At 36.8% G+C, this 25,877-nt stretch overlaps 1 protein-coding gene across 6 annotated transcripts in view; it reads right to left on the reverse strand.

Annotated features, from left to right (window-relative positions):
• IDE (insulin degrading enzyme) overlaps window positions 1-25,877 on the reverse strand; it is a 95,673-nt gene that overhangs the window by 21,489 nt on the left and 48,307 nt on the right. For 5 of the 6 annotated variants that reach the window (XR_008707151.1, XM_055560570.1, XM_055560574.1 and 2 more), the window contains 11 exons: window positions 24,023-24,145; window positions 19,022-19,134; window positions 18,303-18,465; window positions 17,504-17,596; window positions 16,985-17,076; window positions 15,987-16,067; window positions 14,138-14,241; window positions 9,292-9,394; window positions 7,223-7,345; window positions 5,257-5,339; window positions 1,288-1,432 (listed from right to left, as the gene is read on the reverse strand). Coding sequence is in view for 5 of the 6 variants with exons in the window: in XM_055560570.1 (XP_055416545.1) it covers window positions 1,288-1,432; window positions 5,257-5,339; window positions 7,223-7,345; window positions 9,292-9,394; window positions 14,138-14,241; window positions 15,987-16,067; window positions 16,985-17,076; window positions 17,504-17,596; window positions 18,303-18,465; window positions 19,022-19,134; window positions 24,023-24,145 (1,223 nt within the window). In the remaining variant the exon portion in view is untranslated. Of the gene's footprint in view, window positions 1-663; window positions 809-1,287; window positions 1,433-5,256; window positions 5,340-7,222; window positions 7,346-9,291; window positions 9,395-14,137; window positions 14,242-15,986; window positions 16,068-16,984; window positions 17,077-17,503; window positions 17,597-18,302; window positions 18,466-19,021; window positions 19,135-24,022; window positions 24,146-25,877 lie in introns of all 6 variants that reach the window. The other variant, XM_055560571.1, reaches the window with a different exon arrangement.

Here is a 25,877-nt window from a genome sequence, read left to right on the forward strand (position 1 = left end):
TAGAGCACACAGCACATGCTCTCATTTTAGTTTTTATGGAAGCATACATTTTCAAGAAAAGTGAAGATGAATGTGTGCCAGGAGAAGGGTGTTAATTTGGAAATGAGGTATAAGTTTGGAAACATAAGAGAAATGATTTCAATAGAAAGGATCTAGTTACTTCTTGCGATGCATTTAATAATCCTTATTTTAAAACACATTTAAAAGTAGTTAATGCTACAAAATAAATTAAATAAAAATGTCAGATGTGTTTGAACACAGGGACTTATTCCTACTGTCAACAGAAAGAAAAACAACAACAAAGAAGCTTTAAGTAAAACTGAGCACCACGACAGCAACTACAGGTGTCCTCCGCTTACAGATGAAAATAGACTCAAATACGTGGGAGAACAACATGCTTTCAGGTTTAATATGTTAAATGTTTCAAGCAGAAGAGCATGCGAATAAATGTAGCATACATACATGTTCACAAAACGCACTAAACTCTACTAAATCGTTTGTTAGTGGAACTAATACTAACTTGAGTTCTCCAATCATTAAAAAGGTGCAAGGAAAAAACCATCAATCTTCTTGGTTTAAAATGCAGAAGTTAATAGTTTTCCCAAGCTCAACATAATGCTTAAACGGGTGTGACGCCTTTTCTTTGGTTTTCATTTTACTTACAAGTATTGCATTCATTCCTGATGCAATGCCATAGCTCAAACCTGAGAGGCGTGCTGCATATGTATACTCTTTTAAATCATCCTTCAATAACCTGATAAACAGGTATGTCATGTTGCAATGGAGAGGATCAGCATAAATGTAGCGACTAACAAAAAGAAAAACAAAAGAAATGCTTTGATACCTCAAGCAGTGGCATGGTAATGAAGAAACATGACTGAAGAGTATGAATATGCAGCCTCATGATCTGAATTTCTAGGGAAATAGTATAAGCCAACCTTCTCTTTTACAAAGACTTCATTCTCTATTGTCAAAGACCAAGACTTCAGATATAGAATCGGTGATATCTAAACCTAAATCAGGGTCCAATTTTGTTTTGAGGAGAAAAATATGATGATCTGATGAGAGATGTTCAAAAAAAAAGAAATCAAGGAAAATTTGCATAATATGAATGGTGTATTGCTGAGTGCTTAAGAGCTAACTTAAAAATTAAATGATAAGAAAATATGATTAGCCACAAAGATTTTTTAAAAAGAAATTAAACTCATACCCTCAATCAAAAATGCTTCCATCAAATCAATATAAAAAATGTTGATGAGTGGAAGGCTCTAAGACATGGGTACTTACATACATCCCATAGATGGTATTTTGGAGGTCATAGCTCAAGCCTGCTAGCTCTGCTGCATATGCATACTCGTTGAGTGAGTCTTTGAGGAGCTCAAGGTACAAATAGGCCATGTTACAGTGCAAGGGGTCCACATAAGCAAATGGGCTGGAAGAAAATGTTGACAGTAAAATAGCTGATTTATTACTTCCCAATGTGATACGGCCTTTCGAGATGGATCAAGGAACTGGTTAAAACAACTTCCTGAAGATACGCTTTGAATTCTTGAATTTGTCTCTTCTCATGAGTAAAAACAACAACAACAACAACAAGATGTCTAACAAAGAAGCTTGAAATATGCCATGTGTACTGGTAGTAGTGAAGAGGGAAAAGGAATTATTACCCCAGATGGCATGGTAGAACTGACAAGTTAGAAACACAGGGTAGGTGAGGAGTAGGAACAGGGCAAAATGCATGTCTACGTTTAGGCTGGTAGGAAAAGGCATGGCCGACAGAGCTGACTGACACAGCATCTGCACATCCTCTTTCTTCCTCTAAGCAAGCCATACATACTCACGGTGGACAGAAGGATGAGACTGAGAACTTTGTGCTATGATTACATAAACTTCAAAGAGACAAACTGAGACTTGAAAGAGAAAAACTGACACCTGTGAAAATGTTAGCGTATCTCTGAGCTTCCACCTAAACCAACAGACTAGAACACTGTCAGTAAAGGAATAGATAATATCCATCATATAATTGCAGCCAGAACCAGGAAAAAAATATTAACATAGGAAATTTTTAAAATATAAAACAGGGAAATTTTTAAGTGAGAAACAGCAACAAGAGAGAGGAAACAATTACAGAGTGCAAGACTGCAGAGACCACCTAATTTTAAATCTTCATTTCTCAAATAAGAAAGATCATTTTCTTCATGTCACCTGGTCTGGTAGCAACAGAGTTAGGATTTGGATTTAACTCAAATGATCTATTCATCTGACTATGTGACACTGCTTACCTTTATGACAAGCAAGTAAAAGGTTCCTTCATTCAACAAACATGTACTATATTCTTACTACGATGTTACACACTCCTCTAGGTACTGGAGATAAAGAAGGAACAAGTCAGGCAGAGTCCCTGACCTCACAGAGTTTAGAGTCTAGTTGGAGGAGGCAAATAACACATTTAAATATGATACATCAGGTGGTGATGGTGTTATGGAGAAAAATTATGCAGGGTAAGAGGAAAAGGAGTGATAGGTAGGACAGGAAGATTACTGATTTCTATAAAATTGCTCATCAAGGCCTCTTTGATAAGGTGACATCTGTATCTGAGAAGCAAAGGAGCAAGCTTCTGGGGATATCTCAGTGGAGAACTTTCCAGTCTGAGGAAACAGCCAGTGCAAAGGACCCGAGGCAGTCTCTTGGCTTAGTTTGTCTGGCAGCAAATTATAAGTTTCATTTTATCCATAGCACGGTAAATATAACCAAGGCACTGAGAGCAAAGCAACAATTTCATCAAAAGCTGATAATGAAGTAAAAATAGGGGTAAAATGCTTAGCCCCAGAGAAATTAATACCAAAGAGAAAATCATAAAGCTATACAAACATTCTCCACCTGGCAAATCTAAATAGTACTCTGTCATTTCATTTTTTAAGTATTTATTATACACAATGACAATTTCCTTCTTTAGGCAAATAGCAGTTCAGAAACCTTACTGGCACAACTCACAAAAGCAAAGCACCAAAACAGGAGAGAATCCTCAAGAGGGCTTGTCCCCACCTCCACCCATAGGTAGAAGTGAAAAGCCAGATCTGGGAGTTCAAAGCCATAGGGCTAAAGCTCAGAACACAATTCCAAGAAGTGTTCTGAAACACCAGCCTTGCTGGTGAACTGGAGAGAGTCCTAAACGAACTTTTAAAACAGAACATGATTCCGGTGGAATGCTTAAATCCTGGTTCACTTGTTAATTTAAAACATGTTATTTTGTAACCAGATGTTATGTGCTTAAATATGGGTCACAGAGTTTTAAAAACTATATGTATGCATGATACTATCCTATTTCTGAAAAGATTACAAGGATACATACAGGAGAAGGAAATGGCAACCCACTCCAGTGTTCTTGCCTGGAGAATCCCAGGGATGGGGGAGCCTGGTGGGCTGCCGTCTATGGGGTCGCACAGAGTCGGACACGACTGAAGCGACTTAGCAGCAGCAGGAGCAGCATACTGTGCGTAGCCTCCAAGTTCAAGAAATGTTTCTCCACCATTTCACTTCTGTGTTAACTGAACCGAGGAGTCAGATTTATTATTTTATCTGCAAATGTCTGACCTTCTGTTACATTTTGGGGGACGTTACCTTTCTGCTACTATCATCTGTAGTGGATGTTACTGTACTTCCAAAAACTGGCCGATAATTCACAGGTGTGTATTCCACATTTCAGTGTGCTTACAGTGGCGATTCGTAGTGTGTTGTACTGTGTTATTTGTCAACTTCAGCTCTTCTGTATTTTGAGGACATTTAAACATTCCTTGTCTTGTCAAGGTGACAAAAGCAGAATGTAATTTTGGGGGAAATCTTTGTGATTAATGGTAACAGTTTTGCTTTTAAAGCTAATAAAGTTAGCTGTTTTTTTAAAAAAAAAATAAATAAATAAAAGGATACATACAAACAGAAAATTTCTATAAGAATGTACAAGAAACCTAACAGTGTTTACCTCTAGAGGGACCAGAACACCAAGACGGATTGGTGAGAAGCAGACATTTTTAATTCTCAGAACTATGCTGCTACTGCTGCTAAGTCGCCTCAGTCGTGTCCGACTCTGTGCGACCCCACAGACGGCAGCCCACCAGGCTCCCCCATCCCTGGGATTCTCCAGGCAAGGACACTGGAGTGGGTTGCCATTTCCTTAGAGAATGCAAAAATGTCAAATGGTCTCTCAAAAGATATTCTGAAGCCAAATGGCAAAGTGTGGCAAGCTGCTTAGAGTGTTAAAAAATATCACTTTTAACTATCAAAAACTAAAACCAGCTTTGTAATATTTTCTGCCAATAGTAAGCCATAATCAGAAAGTCCAGGTTTGATATTAAAAAAAAAAAAGCAATAATCTCTGTGCAGCTCTAGATAATCTATGAATCTCACGCTATAAATAAACAATGCTGCTATCTCTACAACCTCAACATACTTGTTGGTGAACTATTAACATTCTACTTAGAGATTCTTTTTCCTTCTTCTGAAACATTTAAAACATATCTCAGCTTTAATTTCATGCCAAGCAAATCAAACAAAAATTAATGAAAAAGTTGATCATCATAGTGAACATTATTAGATGATGATAGGGGTTTAAAAAAAAAATAAACAGACCACTGAATTTTAGAAATATAAAATTACAGAGTACAGACTCAGAGTAAAATGTGAATTGAATGATAACATTATCACACAAATAAAGAAGACAGAGATGAACTAAAGATTTATATTGAAGAATCACTGCAACAGTAGCATTATTCATAAATTTTACTAAACATCTTCTACCAAGTCAGAAATAGAGAATGCAATATCTAAGGGCTCCAGACAATTAAAGGACTGGAAGGGACTCAAGATCATTCAATAACTACTACCTCTTTTTCTGGGCAAGCTCTAGGAATACAAAACCAAAACCATAACAAAAAACCACCCTGGATTATTTCATTTTTTTTCAGTGAACTTCTGGTGAATCTACAGCCTTCCCAGATTCAAAATCCTCAACGTTAGGAAGATCCTCCTAAGAGCTAACATAAATCATTTCAGTTGAAGAGTGTACTCCTCAAAAGAAAGGAAGAATTAACAACCTTGGCTCCTAAAATACCGTTTAACAGAAGATGCAGCCTTTCCTGGTCTATGCTAAATAATTCTAATTCCTTTTATTTCCAGACATAGGTACTTAAGGAAGCAAAGAAAACTTTTAGAAATGTTGATTTTTATAGGAAGCTTTGTAGCTAGATTCATTTTACATACCTGAAAAATTCAAAGTTGAGACAGGCCTTGGGCAAGAAAAACTTATCATCTTGTTTGAACCAGAGTTTGCTCATAGCTGTATCCTGTGATGGAAACACAATATATTTAGGGAAATATAGGCACATTTGACAAAAATCTTCAATCAAATCCTCTTCAAGAGGAGGACAGAGGCAACAGCTGAGTTTTGTTCTGGAGAGGCTACTGTCCCGTGGCTCTGAAGCACTCTCCAAGAGACATCGGATGGGAAGCTGGAGAAGATGACTGGTAACTCTAGCAGCAGAGAGAAATTACCCTCTTATCTCACCCTGGGTCAAAGAGATGGGGACCCAGTGGAGGAAGAGACAGACAGGAGAAACCAACACCAACTATCCTGCCCCTATCCTTCTCGACACTAGGAGGCAGATGCAGGAGTCCCTGGGGGGCGGATATGAGGCAGCCAGCCTCCAGCGTGGGCCACATGGATCCCAGCCCGCAGGAATTCACACCCTTGTGTGGTCCTCTCTCCTGCACTAGACCAGGGCTGGTCTCTGTCGGACCAACAGAATACGGAAGATGTGATGGTATGATACTTCTGGGATTAGATTATAAAAGACTGTGGCTTCCATCTTGATCACTCATTTTCCCTCTTGGATCTCACATTTTAGGGGAAGCCAGCTGCTGTGTCAAGCAACTCTGTGGAGAAGCCCATGTAGTGAAGAACTAAGATCTTCCCCAAACCACACAACTGAACTTGGAAGAGACTTCTCCAGCCCTAGTTGGGCCTTCAGTCGACCAAAGCTCCATCCAACAGCTTAACCATCTCTCTCGTGGGAGACCCTGAGCCAGAACTACCCAACAGAGCTACTTCCAGATTCCTGTCCCTTGGAAGCTGCATGAGAAAAAACAAATGTTTGTGGTTTTAAGCTGCTGAATGTTAAGAGTAATTTGTTATACAGCAATGGATAACTAATACAGCCAAGGATGAATAAATAAGCCACTCCCTCAACTCTCCACTCACTCATTCATACCAAATTATATAGTCTTCGAGTTCACTTGAAACTATCTTGAAACTCTGAGAAGAGACATAAATGGTTTAGTGTTCTCCTTATTTTATGCTAAGATGGCCTATTTAAAACACACAAAAAATTAGGAAAAGTAAATAAGCTTTCTCTTTGAATAACCCAACCTTTAACTCATAAAAATGTAATTTTTAAAAGAAAAGTGACTATCTCACTAATAATCTAGTTACTTGAGATAAATTTCATAGTCCTAAACACTAACTCTTGTCTCAACGACTTAATGTTAGGTCTTTTGAAGGGAAAGAAAGATGTTTGTCTATGGAAGTAAGTTTATAAAGAGTTAGTTTTAAAGTTTAGAAAAGAGGATGTGCCGTAATAATTTGATCCATTTTCCCACACAATCTACCCAAGGTGTGAAATAATGACATGACAAGAACATCTGGAGAAAGAAAACCCCCTTCTCAATCATTCATTCCACGGACTTTAAACTCCATCAACTTCATACAGCCACTCTTTCAAAATGAGAAAGAATTGTTTATAAGGGCAGGAAATCCAACAGCTTCCCCTGGATATGCTCTCTTCCAGGCTTTAGAGATTCTTTCTTATCTTTAACTTTCATGATGCAGCATAAGTCTACTTCCTTATTGGGTCTTCAGTGAACACGGAAAAAGGGCTTTCAACATTGAGTTATATCTTTTAACACACGAATTATAGTCCAGATTTACTACTTTATTTTCTGCAAAGCAAACAATTCCCTAGAGTCTATGCTCTACAGCAGTTTTGTTTGTTTTGACATTTTTAGCCTTTTAATATTTTTTTTAGTTATTATCTCAGCAACTCTTCTGTTATCTCTGGGGTGGGAGCCCCCTAAATCAATATAGTACCAAATGCAAGAAACCATTGCTCTAGTCCCCTCCAAGTAATAGGTCTGTCCCCTAACTTTAATATCACTGATTCTAACATATTACCTTAATAAGAGAAGGGTATGGCGTTGCTTCTTTTTCTAATGATAAAATTTCAAAATTTGTAGGAATAAATTCATTCTTCGTTGGAAGTTTAAATTTCCCATTCAGATCAGCATTTTGCCATTTCTGGATGAAGAGTGAAAAAATACACAAACAAAAGTCATTAGAATCTGATTTAAGGGTTTAAAACACTCACTTTGCTTAATATCCAGGCAAACAATAAAGAGAATAAATGTCAGCATTCTTTGCCACCCTATATAGAGGCTACTTCCAAAATCTAGCAATGACTTTTCATGAAACTTGAGTTGGAATCTCTGGAACTAATCAAGGTTTTACACTTATCTATCTTTCTTCTTTATACATCTCTAAAATGATCAGCCGACATGAAGGAACAATCTGAGACTATGGAACGCAGAGGCTAACGTATGAAGATCACATCTGCTCTAGCTCTTTAGAGAACTGGAGAATAACCTGCACAGAGACATACTTCCACAACTGCCAGACAACCGGTGGTTAGTCTAAGAGTTAAACTTGCAGCTATACTAAGTTACTTGCATGTGTGGCTTGAAAACTGGGTTAAAGAGCGTTTCTTTTACTTCACTTCTGAAGCCTGGCCAACTCCTCTCCCCGATGACCATGTGAATTTCCAAGTGGACCAGTATTTCAAGCCTAGGGTTAATGACAAAGCTGAGATTTAAGTCAGCTTAACTGTAGAATAGGATTGTCCCAACCTGCAGGCTGGGTCTGTTCCATGGGCTACTTCCAAAAGCTAAGTGAGACTGATCAGGCCACAACTGATGAATTCTGACTTGTAAGACTTTTTATTATTATTATTATTTTTTTTTTTGTAGAGACTTTTTATTATTGAAAAAAAAAAAAAAAAAAAGCAACCAACTGCCAGTGCTTCTAGGCTCAGTAATCTGGTCTCCAGTTGATGTCGCAGAACTGTGCAGCTCTTGCAGTTCTATTTTGGTTCCTGCATCTGGATCTTTTGGCACTGCGATGGTGAGGAAGTTGACCACATTATTTATTAGTAGCAACTTAAGTCTCCAGAATGGCTGAATCATAGGGAATGGTAAGCACTCAGCAAGTAATTTCACCGCTGAGCTTCCAGATCAATTTGTTTTAATTTCCATTTGGGGTAGGTTTGTCATGGTCAGAATTTGGTGAACAGGGGTTTTCTCTTGTTTTGGGGTTAGTTCACACCCAGCACTAACCCCTGGGAGATCAGCTACCCTCACAGCTTAGTAAGATGCACATTTTCACTCATTTTCTCCTGTACTGTGACTATGTCAGAGAAGTATCAGTAACAACTTTCTTTCTTATTCTTTTTTCTATTTCATCATTACCCTGCTACCTTTAAGAAATGTCTATTGTTAAAGTTTAACTAGTATTTAGTTAGAGCAAGGCTTTCTGATGTCTTCCCATGAAGAAAGGACACAATCTCAAAGCTACATAGCCAATGAAAACCAAAAAAGAAAAAGTACTAGACAAGTAGGTAAGACTCACAAACAAAATCCTGACTCCTGATGTATAACACCAGCAACATACTATTTACTACACATACCTGTTTTGAAACAAACTGTGACGATCCTATGTTGACAAAAAGAGCAATAATACAATATGAGGCATAAAATATAGCCCCTCCTAAGGTGAAGACAGTATGAATCCCAGAAACTGCTTCCCATGTGTGTTCAGAGCAAGGTCATGAGCTCTCAGAAACCCTCGCATCTGTTTTTCAGGTTCCCTGTTTCCATCTCTTCCTGCCCGTCTTGGTGCCTGTGCATCCCTGTGGACTTTGAACTCCAATGATCTTTGACTGCATGAGGCTGAAGTCTGTCTGACAGCCCTGCTGGTCTGACAGACATGTGAGAAGATGGCTCTAGTGTCATTTCTTCATGTAAATGCTATGCTCCAGCTCTCTACCTTCCTGTTTACGCCTCTTGGGAGGGTACAGACAGTGCTGGGCCACGACTCTCCACACTCTGGGCAGGGAATTGGTTGATCCAGGGAGCTCATGTTCTTGCGTGTCCCTCACACATCAGGCTTCTTCACAGATGGGCTAACCCTACCTTAATGACTTCATCTGGTATAGCTTCTTGTTTGTACTGGGTTCCGTACCACTCTTCTGTGCAATCAGTTTTTCCTTCAAAAGATTTGGAAACTATTGCAACCCTAGAAATAGATGGAAAAAAAAATCTATAAATTCATGTTGTATATATAAATTTATAGAATCTGACTCATGAAAATATGAATAAATGTCCAAGAATGTGTTGGGCTTCTAAGACCAAGTAAGTTCTATGAGGCTTAGGTGAAATGGCTATGTATGTACAGCAGTCTCTGATCACAGTCTCTGTTACCCTTTGATTATAGCCCATCATTTTGGGTGTGAAAAACTGCTTGCAAAAAAGATTCTTATTATGAATGCTATTGACTAGAATCTTAAAAGAAGAGTAGCTAGGGAAAAAAAAAAGGAACAAAGGTCAGTTGAAAAATAGTCTTTGAAAAAGCACAACAAAATACTCCTTCCTAGGAACAGCTCAGGCCCAAGGTTACAAAAATGGCTAAGAAAACTTGTTGGCTCATTCAGAAAACCAAAAAAACTAAAAACATTCTTTCATTGTAACTTGCTAATTTGTACTCTTTTGTTTTTTTTTCTGCCAGACACTACCATCAATTAACTGTATGTATTATATTTACACTGGCCTTCCTGCTGCCAGGGTAGATGGGGATAGGACCAAGAAAAACATTTCTTTCTCTGATGGGCTAGTAGGAACTTCACAGAAGAGAAATGAGAAGGGGGAAAAACAGTTTAGGGAGGGAAGGCAGAGGTAAAATGTCAGAAGATTATAAGCAAAGAAGCAGAAGAAGCTCTGTACCAGTGGAGCTCCTGTCCTAGGGAAGGCTGCTGCCTTTTAATTATCAAAGTTAGAATCACTTCACTCTGACTAGCTGGCTCAACGCCAGACTGGGAGCAGTGCTTTTGAATTGTGTCAGTAGAGTGCTAGGCCAACAGCTCGGAAGGCTTGCTATGTAGTCAGTCCTGTTATTGGTTTTGCTTCTTTATGTCCCAGTTCAGACAACTAGGTTCATGTCTATTCTTGCTTGTTCTCACTTATCCTCCCAGAGGTTAGGTTCCAGTCTCTGAATGTCAGTCTCACAGCTCAAAGTCCACTCCTTTCAATCAAAACTCCCCTCTACTGAATACCCATTCATTTTCAGAATCCTAGTCTCTGTGCTCTAAACACCTGCCCATCACTGGATTGCCTCAACTCCAGTGCCTGACCGTCAGAACCACCGTCTACTTCTTATTCATTCTAGATAAAATAGTCTACCTGCCTAGTTGGACTTGGCCTTCTCACTTGCTTCAGGGTAAATATTACAAGCAATCTGACTCACCTGTCTGTGAGAATGACTGACTTAATCTTCTAGTTTACAGTATTCCTGATCTGGTCTAGCTGCCACTGACCACTATCTGTTCTAGAAAACATGCTAAATAAGAATATGTTCCACAGAAATACACAGAAGACTCCAAGGGTCTGACAGATGAAAGAGTTCGGATACTGTATTCATGCTGGCAATTTGAGAATCCCTTATGAGGGGTACGTGTGATGTATATAGAGCTCACATGGCCACATGAAGAGTACGTCATGTTTCTTAAGGACATTCACTCAATACATGACAGAGCCAGCTAAGATTCAGTCATAGAAACTGCTTCCACTCCTGCTGATTTCTCAAAGAATGAATGGATTAATTCTTAGGAAGACACCTAAAAATATGTGTTAGGAAGTAGAATTGGATGGTAGAGAGGTGGTATTCCCATCTTCTCTTCCATGAGATGCTTGATTTTGAAAAGTTTATTACACACATGGCTGTGATTTCCCTGAATGACAGCCCCATGCATCAGAATAATGAACAAGGCATTGATTACAACTTATGAAGACTGGAGCATTCATTCAGCAGTGGACTTGCCTTCTGGAACAAGGAAACTTTAAACTCAGTTCTGAGCGAGAAAGTGAAAAAACTCAGGGAAAGCTGCCAAATGTTCTGGAGGATGACTATATGACACAGAAAGAAGCAGACAATGTAGGTTGACAAGGAAGTTAAAAAAGGGGGAGAAGGGCAATTCACTAGGTACAATCCTGAGAAATTTGCATAGTTAGACACCAAAGTAAAGTGTATGGGTAACAGGTGAAATGTTACCATGAGGCTCCTCAATCTAGGTAAATACCAAATATTGGCCTAACAAAAAGAGAGACCAAGAGTTAGCGTATCATCGAGGAATTAAAAACTGAAATAAAATGATAGAGTATGTATATATTTTCAAACAAATTATGAAGGGGAAATAACAGAAGAGACAGATTAGACACATGTCAAACATACAGAAATCTACAAATCAGAGTGTGGAAGCACAAGAGGACCTCAATTAGGAGAAAAAAGGCACAGTAACTGAGGTACCCCACAGAGAGCTACAGTATGTTTAACTGCAGACAACTGAGAAAAACCGGCATGGACACTGCAGCACCTTAGACTATCTGCTGGAAACCTAATTATGCTAATAATAATAAAAACAAACCTAGTCTCGATGAGTTTTTTCCTAGTGGGGGAGGAGGGCAATGCTATTCTTTAATTTCATCTACAAAGCATTGGCTACTGCTACAGTACTAACAGAGGAGGGCATGGCAATCCATCCAGTATTCTTGCCTGGAGAATCCCCATGGACAGAGGAACCTGGCGGGCTACAGACCATGGAGTCCCAAAGAGTCGGACACAACTTAGCAACTCAGCACAGCACAGCACATGGTACTAATAGGATCCTTGGAAATATGAGAGAAAATGATCCTTTAGTTTCATACTGAAACTTACAATACTAAGAAAAAGAAACAGTGGGCTAGAATGAATGCTGACTGATGAGTTCAAGTCAGCCACTTAGAAGTGTTCAGAGGAAAGAATAGCTGCCACTGCTGATGGGACCCATTCAGAAATAATCTTGACATTATTAATCTATAGACATTAAAAGGCAATATCATTCCCAAGGGACGAATTCTCATGACACCTTTGCAAATAATCCCTGAGACAGAAAAGAGGGAAGATAGCCGATAATGACAAGAGGCTTCACAGGTAACTGTGACAAATTTAAAAAAGAATTAGTAGGAACTGCACAGACCTGGCCATCAGAAACAAATTCTGGTTGATACCATGACAAGTCTCTTTGAGATCTTGCCAAAATCACAGTTAAGATCTAAATTAGGCAAGTCTCCAGGATTCAGTTTCATCACTTTTTAAAAGGGATTCAACTAGATAAATTCTATCCTCTTACTAGTAGAATTCTACAATATCAAGATATTAAATCATATTTTTTAAAGATACACAACAAAGGAAGAAAAAAGGCACAAAAATCTAGGCACAAAAATCAATGATTTATGTGTCTGTCTTTATGACAGTACTATAAGCATCTTAAGTACTATGGCATTAGAGTAAGCTTTCAGATCTGGCAGTGTTAGTCCTCCAACTGTTCTTTTTCTGTGTAGAAGTGTTCCAAGTAATCTAGGTCCTTTGTAGATCCATATGAATTCTGGAATCAGCTTACCAATAACTTAAGGAAAAAAGCCTACTAAGACTTTGATTGTGATTACATTGAATCTGTGAATCAAACTGGAGAGGATGGATATTTTAATAAAATCAAGTCTCCTAATCTATGAACAAGGTCTTTAAATATCTCTTGGCACTGTTTTATAGTTTTTTGTGTAGAGATCTTGTTCATCTTTGATTAAATTAATTCCTCAATATTTTATGCTTTTGTTGCTATTGTAAATACTTTAAAATTTTTTTAATGTTTTATTTTGATATAGTTTCATATTTCTATAGTTAGGAAGTTGCAAAAATAGTACAGGGAGGTCCTGTATCCTCTTTACCCAGTTTCCCTCAATGGTTACATTTTACCTATTATAATATCAAAACCAGGAAATTGTTGTTGGTACAATGTGTGTGTATAGTTTTATGTCATTTTACCACATGTACCGATTTTGTATAACCACCAATAATATTTCTTTTAATTTAATCTCTCTACTGTTTGTTGCTAGGATATGTCTGAAAAAGTTCAAACAATGGTAACTAGGAAAATGACTGATAGAACGGTTTTGTCATTAGATTTTTTCAAAAAGTTCTATCAGATTGTTGATTTTACTCATAAAATGACTGGTCCAAAAAACATGTTTACTCAATCACCAAGTTCCCAGAATTCTAGAAATATGTGCTCAAAGGGGAGAAAAATAAAAAATGCAAAATATGTGCCAATCAAATGTATACCTTTTATTCTTGACTTTTAGAAAATATAGATGAAATTCAATTTTAAGGCAGAAATATCGTGTGGTAGCTCATAAGCTCTTTAGGGCTGATCCTCCTCTAATAGAAATATTTGTTAGCCTAACAGCTCCTCCAATTTTTGGTTTCCTGATTAACCACTGGCCAGTCAGGGGCATTGAGACTGTAATCCTTACTTTCACTTAAAAAAACAGAGGGTGTCTTCACTTGCTTATAAAACAAGATAAATGAGCTGACCCTTTGGGAGTTAGAGTTAGGATGAAGCCAGATTAAGACAATCTATTATTATATCTTATTCATAATGAAATTATGATTTTTTTTTTTTTTTTTTAAATATCTTCATGTTTTCAAGATACTGACTTAAAATAATCAAGACTGGAGGAAGGGTGAGTGAAGAAGTGTGGGTAAAGATCAAAAAGGCTAGCCATGTACTGATTGCTGAAGTTTGGTATTGGTTCATTATACTGATTCTCTCTACTTTTGTAATCATGCTTGATAAAAAGTTTAAAAGCATTTTATTCACAATTTCAAATTTTCAGATTCCAACTATCACTGAAAATCTAGTATGTAACAGTAAAATCTGTAGTGACTCACCGGACATTTTCTGGTCTGAGTTTATCGAGAACCATCTCTATTAAATCTGGTCTAAATTCTTCCAGTAAATATTCAGCTGTGAGCACTTCTTCTAGGGGATAATACTTTTTAAAAGGAAAATAAATACAAAAGTAAAATGTGTAAGGCTACGATACAGTTTAACTTATTAAAGCAAACAGATCTTTAACACATAAAATCCTCTATTTTACACCCCACTCTTCCCTCCAATTAAATTTTATTTCATTGTAAAGATTTCTGAATCTTTTCTTTTTCTTACCACACTTTAAGCAATTTCATATTGTGGGATAATTTTACAGTTAATCCCCAAATAATTTACATTACAGAGAACAAAAGTACATTTTTTCAGGGAACAAGTAATACCTCTAGCTAAAAATTGAGTGTTGATTAAAAGAAATTTGGTGATTAAATGCTGGCATCTATAGGATTCTTAATATAAAGTATATATATTTTAATAGAATTTTTTCTTTAACTTCTATGAATGAAATCAGACAAGCATTTACAAAGTTGTTATGGAGGAAAAATGGCTTATATTTTTAGTTACTAAAGAAAAATAATGTGGAAGAAGCTTTTTCGTAAGGGGAACTTACTGAGACAGACTGATTCATTCGTTCAACAAGTATGTAATGAACACCCTACTCTGTGCCAGGCACTGTTCTAGGTGCTGCTGTGGGAACAATGGTAGGTAAGACAGATGATGTCCCTGTTCTATAAAGAGCTCATGTTCTAACTGGGAGGAAAGTGATGTCGCTCAGTCTTGTCCGACTCTTTGCAACCCCATGGACTGCAGCCTACCAGGCTCCTCTGTCTATGGGATTTTCCAGGCAAGAATACTGGAGCGGGTTGCCATTTCCTTCTCCAGGAGATCTTCCCAACCCAGGGATTGAACCCAGGTTTCCCGCATTGTAGGCAGACGCTTTACTGTCTGAGCTACCAGGGAAGTCCTCTAACTGGGAGGGAGGTGGACAATAAACAAACAAATACTGTCATTATACTGATAAGATGCTATAAAGAAAATTTAAAAGGGGCAAGGTCATGATTGAGAGGTCAGGGAAGGTGTCTCTAAAGCAGAGACATCTGAGTGGAGACCCAAACGAGAAGAACCTAGCTATGCAAAGACTGTAAGTGTTCCAGGCAGAAAAAAACATCAAATGACAGGGCCCTGAGAGGGAAGAAAAAACTAAATGCTTAAAGATTAGACAAAGAGCCAGGATAGCTGGAGTGGAATGGGAATGAGAGAGGTGGGAGGGGGAGTGATATGGAATTCTGTCAGAGAGAGGCTGGAGTCAGATGTCATTATGGGTCAGGTAAAAATTTAGATCTATTTCAACTCTGACGGGAAACCACTGAAAGTCTTGACACAGAGGAGTGAAATAATCTGATTCGGGTTTTCAAAAGATCATTGAGGCAGGGAAAAAACACTAAAGCTAGGGAGACGGCAAACACGAACTCAGCTAAGAGTCTATGATGGTAATCCAGGTAAGACATGAAGGTAGCTCATATTAGGGTGACAGCAATGGAAACAGGGAAAAGTGGGTGATTTATAGCTTTCACATAAGTAGCACATGACACATAGTAGAACTGAAAAATATTTAAAACCAGTAAGCATGATGTCTATGTAATGAAAATATTACAGATGATGATTTTCAGGATGATGAAAATTAAGATTTTAAATATGTCTTCACATCAGAGTTTACTAGTTGCTACAAAGTCTAAAGTTTTACACTGTAGCTTCAATTTTTATGATTTGTATAGTACTGAAAGTAACATATACAGGATCACTGAAACACTCTATGTGCCAAAGTATAGAGTAAAATAACAATAAACTTACATGTAATATTCCTGCAATCTTAGAGGTATAACCCCGTGGTCTCTCTTTATCTTTAAACCTAAAAGCAACAGCATTCAAGTCCTAAAATGAAAAATTAATCCAATTAGACATAAGTTACCTGTTATTTAGAAATACTTTTTTCCTTGGCGGTGGGGATTGGCTTGCCTCCTATTTTCGTCCATATATAACTATCACTTTCTGAAAAAATGGCTATGCTTGATTTAGAAATGTACAGAACACGAATGAAAATAACAAATATAGAACATGATTCTATAGGCTAAACTGTTGAAACTATTAGTCAAAGAATCAGGAAAACTGTGAAGGAACCCTGTGAGATTCATCAGTTGCATAGATGATGATTTTACTGACCCTTTCAGAGAACTGTAGCCTGATTAGAAGTTACTGTCCTAAGTTTCACAGAGATTATACCTTTAAACAAAATACATTTCAGTCTTGAATAGATCTTAAAGCAGATGTTAAAAAAAAAAAACTCTTAAAAGAAGCCTTTAAAAATTTAAAAGACAAATACCTTTTGTTTTATGCAAAGAAAGAAAGAAAGAAAGAAAAGGACAGGCTTTTCCCTACATACAACAATAAAATCACTTTTAAGAACACAATAATATATATAACAATTCACTGTTTCTTTAAGAGTTCAATACAAATTTTAGATACAGCTTCAGACAGAGAACTGGAGTAAACACTGATACATAAAAGCTCAAGAAACTCCTGGCTTTCTTCTCAGGAACAAAAAATCAATCTATTTGTTTCTTTCCTTTTCCTCCTAAAAAGAGGCTACTTGATGCCTTAACCCTTAATTGTGCATCAGGTAACCAATCAGACTAGTTAAGACTAGGCCTTAACTAAAGCTACTATGCATTTCAAAATTTTAGAGTTTAAATTAGGAACAATAAAAACAAAAAATTTCACTGGGCCTTAAACTCACATATACTTGTTTCTTGAAAACTTTCCATAAGAAAAATTTTGGTGAAAGAAAGTACCTTGCACTCTTGGAAAACCCATTCTTGAGGTCCTTCTGCTCGTAACTTCTGAATGTATTGAAACATGTGCAAAATTATATCCTCAACATGTACTGGAAAAAAAGTGCACACTTAAAAAACATTCAGTCTTCAAATCCTTCAAAGCAAGGAGCTTATTCCTAAGGTAAGTCAGGTAAGGAGAAATGGTCCCCCTTAGAAATGGACTTCTCACCTCCCTGTGACTAGGTTTAGGGTCCCACATACATTGCCTTCCAAGATCTGGGATCTGTGACAGAAGGGACTTTGGGGTAATAAATGAGTAACTAAAAAGTCAAGTACACATTTTATAAGTGCAACATAATGATTAGTTGTTAAGGAAGGAAAATCACCCATGAAATGGAGGCCAAGTTACAACAGATAAAACGGTATGAATTAAAGTCTTTATAGCTTTACAACAAAAAAACAGATCCAGAGCATAAATAAGTTAATAAAAGTTAATCATAAAAAATCAATTTTCATTCAAAAATGGCCAATACTTACATAATCCTTCCTCAGTCAAGTCCACATTAATGATAAAAAACATAAAACCTCGGGCTCCTTCCTTTTGCCCACCAACAAGAGTATTTACCCAGCCTGTAACATTCAAAGGAAATCAACGTGATTGCTTGTGTCTTCTTTTAAGACAAGGAATTTTTTTCTAAAAATTAATTCTATACATTCCCAAGAGACTAGAAGGGCATTCTGCAGAAAAGACTGGGCAAAAATCAGTTCAGAAAAGCAGTTTCAGGCACTGCAAAAGATTCAAGGAATTTTTGGGGTTTGGAGTTTTTCTTGGGACTCCTCAAATCATTTCCCAAATCAAGAGTAGACTACTGTGCTTAAGTGCTATATACAGAGTCTAAGTAGAGAGGAACCTTGGAAATCTACTGACTGATCCTAGTATTAATACACCCTTTGATGGATTTGATGGATAAGAGTAGATAAATGTTTCAGCTCATTTCATAGAGATGGTAAATAATATACAATATGAGATTTACTTTTTTTAACCTCTATCTTATTTAAAACATGGGCCAGAATATTTTTTGAAATATTTAAACTTCACTGCTCAATACCAAAAAGGTAAAACAAATTATGAAAAAAGACAAAAACAAAAACCCCAAAGAAAAAACAAAAGCATATTAACAACCATCACCTCACTCTCCCATAAACTCTAAATAGTCTCATCTGAAAATATCCCTTCACAGGGAAATATTTAGGAGAAATGAGAGCCAGAGTTAAAAAAAAAAAAAATGATGGAGATGCGGTACTACCCTCATAAGCTGGGACCCAAGAGACTCACCCTTTGATTTAAGTTCTGATAACAGACTTCCAGGACCTTCATGCCCAATGAGATGACCGAGATAATGACCAGGATTTGATTTGTAGTATTTCTGAAGGTCAGGTATGGGAAATGTCACATAAAGATTCCTAATATCCTTAATGGGTACTATTTTGTAAAGTTGCTGGGGGGAAAAAAACAAACCACAAAAGATTAGCTATGTATAAATCCTACTGAAAAAAAAAAAATTTACAAACTATTTAGAATACTGATTTAAAATAAACAACAACCACCCTGATTTTCAGAGGAATCCCAAATTGAGGAGAGAATCAATTGCCAGAGAAAATCACACTGACCAAACAGAAATAAATGACCCGGGCTCTTTCTTAGTGCGATTTCATTACAGGTATGCGGTCCATGTTTGGTCCCCTGGACCATGTGGCTCAGTGCTTTTGGATGCTTGCCTTCTGGCACTGCTTAACAGCTTCTACAGTCTGCCAAGGTTATAGCTCCCAAAACTACTTTTAGCATGAAAAGATCAGAACGTATTGTTACCTTTTTGGTGATACATGTCTCTAGTATATGTGAAACTGATTTCATATGACTACCCAGACAAATATAAAAAACCATATAAATAATGAAACCTCTAAAATGTTCTATGTACTCTTTGGCAAACTAGCATATATTATATCCATAAATTTAAAACAGAAATAAAAAATACTAGCAATACATGCACTTACTTTAAGATGTTCTTCTTGGAAAGGATGTTCAGGAAATTCTGGCAACGGGACATTTTTGTTCTCTACTTCAGAAAATAACTTTACCACCAGATTAGTCAAGTCATCTAAAGATTCTACAAGAAAACAGACAACAGAAACAGAACTTAAACTAATCATAACACCTAGTGGGTAGTATTTAAAACCTTAGGATTATATATGTACCTATATAAAATCATTATGTTGTATACCTTAAATTTATACAATGTTATATTTTAATTATATCTCAGTAACACCGGTGGGGAGGACCTTAGGATTTCCTGAAAAATTTCAGGATTACTAAAAGGAAAGCCTAGGAATTCTTTAAAAACTCCATCTGATAAGTTGAAGCATTCAGTTAAACCCTACCAGAACCTGTATAACTTCTGTAGCTATGAAATATTCATAACGATTATACCTCAGAAATGTCTGCCTCTTTATAGTTTAAAAAACTATTTTACAAATATTATCTTGAAATAATTTAAAAATAAACATTAGAAACAATAATAGAATAATTAGTGGCATTTGGAAACTGACTATTTTATCTACAATTTCCAACAGAAACATACTAAACCACTGGCTGATAGACAATAACATTAACTTTTTAACAGTCTAAACCTATTATTAAAAGTCAAATGTTAGCATCTTTAAGTAACTGATTTTGTGGGAAAATAGTATAAAATGGTGAGAAGAATCCTGGGTCAGGGGATCAGAGGACTTTGATTCTAACCCAACTCTAATACCAACAAATTATGTCAAAAGAGCATTTAGACAAACTGGTTAAGCACTCCAGGTTCTATGAAACATGAAAGCTGGAGAGGGTGATCACAAGTCTCTTCCAAGGTCTAACATTATATGATTCTATATCACACTCTGTCAAACTCAAGCAAAGATTTGTAATTGTTGGTAAGATTATACAGCCATGTGTATGAAATTCTTCTATGTTATCATCTATCTATATTTTTTATAGAGAATTGTATTTGCAAAGTTTATAAAGTTATATAGATGAGATGTTCACTGCAGTATCGTTTTTATAAAAACAATAAAAACTGCAAGTGACTTTCAGTCATCTATCAATGTGTACATGCTATAAGACATCTCTACATTGGAATTTTAGGTAGTCATCAATGACAGGGAGATGTGTATGGGCTGACATGAAAATATCTCAAATTTCTGTTAAGTGAAAACTACAAATTTCAATGTCATGTAGTATAATCTCATTTAATTTTTAACAGATATACATCAATCTAAATCTATTAATGAAATTCTACTTTTGGAAGTATAACAAAAAATGATTTAATTGACTATCTTTGAAGAGGGCACAGTGCTCATAAAGTGAGATGAGGAGGAAGAATTGATTTCCATTTTTATGTATTTCTGTATGGGACAAATTTTCTTCTATGCATACGTGTTATTATTATTCTAAAAAGAAAAAAAGTGGAAAAGGTTATCTTTTTATAAACAAGATAACCACTCACCTTGATTCTGTCTCCTCAAAAATAGGTTATTTATAAATGGTATAAACATTCATCACTTATTACTGTCAGAAAGCATTTGAATCAAATAAGAAATTTCCCTTGATATTCTATGACCCATTTTGAACTTCTCCATGAACTCTGTAAAAAACACTTAATCACTATTTGACAATTGTATGTGTGTGTGTGTGTGTGTATATATATATATATATATATATATATAGTGTGAAGTTCTCTTTTAGGTCTATGAATGTGGGTATGTGCACTTTATTTATAAAACATATGCATTTTTACTTCAATTTTTTGGACTTGTATGAAGAACTTTAACATGTCCAGAGCCAAATAAAAGGCCCAGCCTGTGGCTGCCTGTTACATGACAAGTGAACTCAGGAGTGAAGTGGGTGTATCTTGAGTGAAAGATGTCAGAGACATCTGACATAAAGAGACAGACAGATGGGACATGTAACTGGAAACAAGCAGGGTGGCCAACAATGATTTGTCAACCTGAAATGCTGATGACAGTGGGGCCCTTGACACAAGATTCTACTAGGGAATGCCTTTCCTTTTCAAAGCACAAATTCACCGTGTAGCTTTTTAAAGGTAAGGCAATTGTACCATAAAGCAACGTCTGTCTTCACCATTAGACTGTGAGCTACCAGAAATCAGGGAACTGAGTCCCATTCATCTTTATACTACCAGGACTTGGCCATCCTAGGGTCTCCACTTGACAGCTACCTATTTGTCAAGTGTCCAGGTAATTGGTGCTGCCACAACTAGAGAGATGGAGAAGGAAATGGCAACCCACTCCAGTGTTCTTGCCTGGAGAATCCCATGGACGGAGAAGCCTGGTAGGCTGCAGTCCATGGGGTCGCACAGAGTCGGACACGACTGAAGCGACTTAGCAGCAGCAGCAGCAACTAGAGAGAGGGCCTCATGGGAAAACAGAGAAAAACTTTTTTGTCCCTTTGTGACAGAGATTCTGCCACCTGGTTACTCTTCCTCTTCCCTCCTCCTAGAAGAAGGAGCAGACTATCTCTTAATCCTCTAAGAGATCCTGTTTCTTCCACACACCCCTGTACTGTAAGGACACCTCTCCCAGACCTGTCATCAAATCCACTCAGCTGAGCACAGAACTCAGGTCACACAGGGAGACCAAACTGGAACAAAGAAACTCTTTGTTTCTTTCAGATGCTCGCTCTGTCACTTCCACTAAACCAAGAACACTGAGGGCAGGGTTCATGTCTGAGTCATCTGTTGTCATTATCACTTGCCCAGTAAGTGCTTACTGAAATCATGTTTTATCTCAGGAGGACATGAACAAAAATACGCTTAGAAACCTATTCCCAGGACTAGGCTCTAAATACCAAGTTATTTTTTTGTTTTTAAACTCCACAGACTTACCTATCTTTAGAAAGAACACAGAACACACACTTTTTTTTTTTAGCCTTTTCCTTGGACCCATTTTATATCCTCATTCTATTATCAAGTTAAAATAAACATAGGCGCTTATTTTCTACCTACAAAAGTAACAGTTGCCAATTTAGAAAACTTAGAAAAACAAAAGAAGAAAAAAAAAAGAAAACAAAAGTCTCCTACAATCTCATGATTATGGAATGCTACAAACAGCTACCATATATGGAGTATTTGGGGTGTCACCAGGTACTATGCACTTTTTCTGCATTATCTCAATTAAACCTCACAACAGATATGAGGTACCACTTCCATCTTAACAATGCAAAAACTGAAGAGCAGGGAACAGAAGTAATTTTGTTAGCTGACAGCCACACCTTGGGTAGGTGGTGTGTTAGGAATTCAAACCCAAGCTCTCAGACTCTAGAGCATGAACTCTTAACTACTATAGCACATTATTACATTTCTGGTATGTTCTTCTACATTGTCTTATGTCTCCCATTTATGTCTATTAGAGTTTTTAAGAAATCCCCAAATGGGATCATATAGCACATAGCATTTTTATAGAGTGCTTTTGTTTTCTATTTAATACATTAAGAATATTTCCCATGCTATTAATACACTGTCATAAAACTATTTATTCATTCAATATTTATTTACTGAGTACCTATGATGTACCAAGCACTAACCCAGACAAATCAGTGAACAAAACAGTTTCTCTTCTCAAGTGACTTATATTCTTATATTCTTGGTGCAGCAGACAATAAAGAATATTTAATATTTCTTTAAATATTAAATGTGTGACAATTTTTAAAGATAAATGTTTGATAAATGTTTTAAAGAACAATAAAGCAGCTGGGAGGTGAGAAAGTGAGAGAAGGGATGCTATTTTCTGTAAGATGTTCTATGATATAGCTATAAGATCACTATTAATCTCCTATTAATGAACATTTAGCTTGCATCTAACTTTTTACTAGTACATACTATACTGAAACATCCTTGTACATCACCTGTTTGAACAACTCTGATGATTTCCTTAGACTGCACTTCTAGACGTAAAAATGTATTTTTTAAGGGTGATGCATCTTAAATTCTCCTCTGTAAAGTGTGGAGGAATTGCATAAATTGTATACACAACAAACACAAAAGAATACCTCTCTTCATAATAGGTATTAGTTAAAACAAAATCCAAACCAAGATTATGGTAATTTAATAGAGGAAACAACATATTATCATTAATTTGCACTTTTAGAATCAAATATTTGTTGCTTTCTCATAGTTTTCCTAGTTTATAATCATCTGCCTTTTGATTTTTTAGTTTTCTGAATTTTATAAGGTCAAATCTCTCAATCTTGTCCTTTATACTTCCTTTTCTTGCCTTTATATGTGTAGAGCACCAAAAAAAGTGAAAGTGAAGTCGCTCAGTCGCGTCTGACTCTTTGCAACCCCATGGACTGTAGCCTACCAGGCTCCTCTGTCCATGGGATTTTCCAGGCAAGAGTACTGTAGTGGGTTGCCATTTCCTTCTCCAGGGGATCTTCCCAACCCAGGGATCAAACCTGGGACTCCTGCATTGCAGGCAGGCGCTTCACCATCTGAGTCACCAGGGAAGCTTCAACTTCCAACGACTGATATTAATCTGTATTTTCCTCAGGTCTCCATTTAAAATCTCCTAAGCTGAAGCTCCAATACTCTGACCACCTGATGAGAAGAGCCAATTCATTAGAAAAGACCCTGTTGCTGGGAAAGATTGAAGGCAGGAGAAGATGGGGATGGCAGAGGATGAGATGGTTGGATGGCATCACCGACCCAATGGACTGAGTTTGAGCAAGCTCCGGGAGATGAAGGACAGGGAAGCCTGGCATGCTGCAATCCATGGGGTCGCAAAGAGTCAGACACAACTGAGCAACTGAACAAGCTTCTTTTTAGAACATAGTGAGTTAAAAACAAATTCCCCTCCACATTTTCTCCAAGAAGGTCATCTGCAAAGCCTCTAAACAGATAATAGGAAACATCTTATATCTTTCTCCCAATACTTTGAAAAAGTCAAAATGGAAAATCAGATAATCCAATTCTATGAAAAAATTTTAAGATTTCTTACCTCGACCTAAAACACAAATAGCCATTAAGTTCGATGAATAATAAGTAGAATGGAATTTCAGGAGCTCTTGTCTTACATCAATGCCTTCTTGGTTCGGTCTAGTCTCTAGAGTATATTTGTTACCTAAAAAGGAATGAAAAACATTTCTAAGAAAAAGCAAAATATGTGAATTTTAGAGCTTCATAATTATTACTAACATTGCTTTAAGGTAAACTTAAAAAACAGAGTCCAAACAAACACATTCATAATGATTAGTCAAGTATGTTTGACCATAACCTGGATAAACAGGACAGTATAGAACAAACTAGTTAAATTTTATCTTAGAGCTTTCCCTCTGGAACTTGAAATGCTTTATAAAAATTATAGTTCTTAAAATTCCTATGAGGTGGTAGGTATCATGAGCACTTATAAGACAAAAATGAGGTCCACATGGCCTCCATTCACACTTACTTTAATTTCCAATTCCCTAGGTAGCTCCAAAATTAATTGAACATAGTCACGGAGGGATCTTTTCGGAACTTGCCAAGTTACTTGTGGAAAGAAATGTACTATTCTTGGCTGAAGCATTAAATTTGTGATGTGAATTCTCATGAATTTGATCTAGACTGGTAAAAATAGGATGCAATGCTATTCTTTTAAGTCTCAAGCGATGTATACAGAGTACCACTATGAGATCTATTATGAAATTTAATAACTAATTCAATTAGGATAAAATGTGCATGTCAAGAGCAAATAGTCAAACTCTCTAAGTACTACATTTCTAATAAAGATCTTGCCATTTAAAGGCTGGGAGGTGGAATTTCAGTAATTGGTATCTCTCTAAAAATGGAATCTTGACTAGAAATACCTTAAAATCCAGTATAGTAACTTCTATTGTTCCCACTTATACTACTAAATGGGCTCCTGGCAGAACATATTCTCGACATGTTTTCCCCTCCTTGGGTTATTATAATGGCTGATGAACTGGCATTTAGAGAATCTCTCTTTCATTAAACTAGGATCCAGAGAGAGCCACCAGATGGCGTTCTCAGATCCAGTCTTTATCCTTGAAGAGCTGCATTGTACTCTTAGCCAAGATTCATGTCCCGAATGCTTCAATCAACAGATCTAGTGGAGTGTGCAAGAAACAGTCCAGCAAGTACTCAGTAACCTTTTTATAGTTAGAAAGCAATCAAATGTACTCATATTCACTGGCAGCAGCCTGCTAAAATCAAATTTACAGGTTCTTCTCAGTTTCAAGGAAGATCCAGTTCCACTCCAGATCTGCTCTACTTGAGGTCCTAAAACATCCCCTTATTCTACTTCAGGGATCCAGATGATCTAAAAAGTATCCAGAGTCCTAACTCCTGAGAGAAAGACAGAAAGAAAAGGACAACAACAACAACAACAAGAAGCTCCTTTTCTGGGTAATGGTTAAAAGTTCTCTCATATTAAGGTGAAATTTGAGTATATGCCTCCCTTTTTTACTAAAATGAAGGTTCTAGAGGGACTAGGCCCTAGAGCTTCATTACTCATTTACACTGCAAAGCACAGATTCTTACAATATGTGCATTAAAATCAACACACTGGAACACCCAAGCTTGGAGAAATCACGTTTTATTTCAAGACTGTAAGTGTGATAGCGTTAGACAGAAATCACATTTTCAGTGTCAAGTGTGATCTGATGTGCCTATTCACAATCTGGTCAATATATTGGTTTTTAAAACAAAACTTCAAATCAAAATATGTAAAGACAAAGGGTATGGCCTCTGTCTAGAACTTAAAATTCTTTCAGGTTGACTGATTCTAGCTCATTCTGCTTTGATTTTAATATACCTGAATATCTTACCATTCTAATCCCTACCCTTTATCTTTA

The sequence above is a fragment of the Bubalus kerabau genome, chromosome 22 (genome assembly GCF_029407905.1).
Source record: "Bubalus kerabau isolate K-KA32 ecotype Philippines breed swamp buffalo chromosome 22, PCC_UOA_SB_1v2, whole genome shotgun sequence".
NCBI lineage: Eukaryota > Metazoa > Chordata > Mammalia > Artiodactyla > Bovidae > Bubalus > Bubalus kerabau.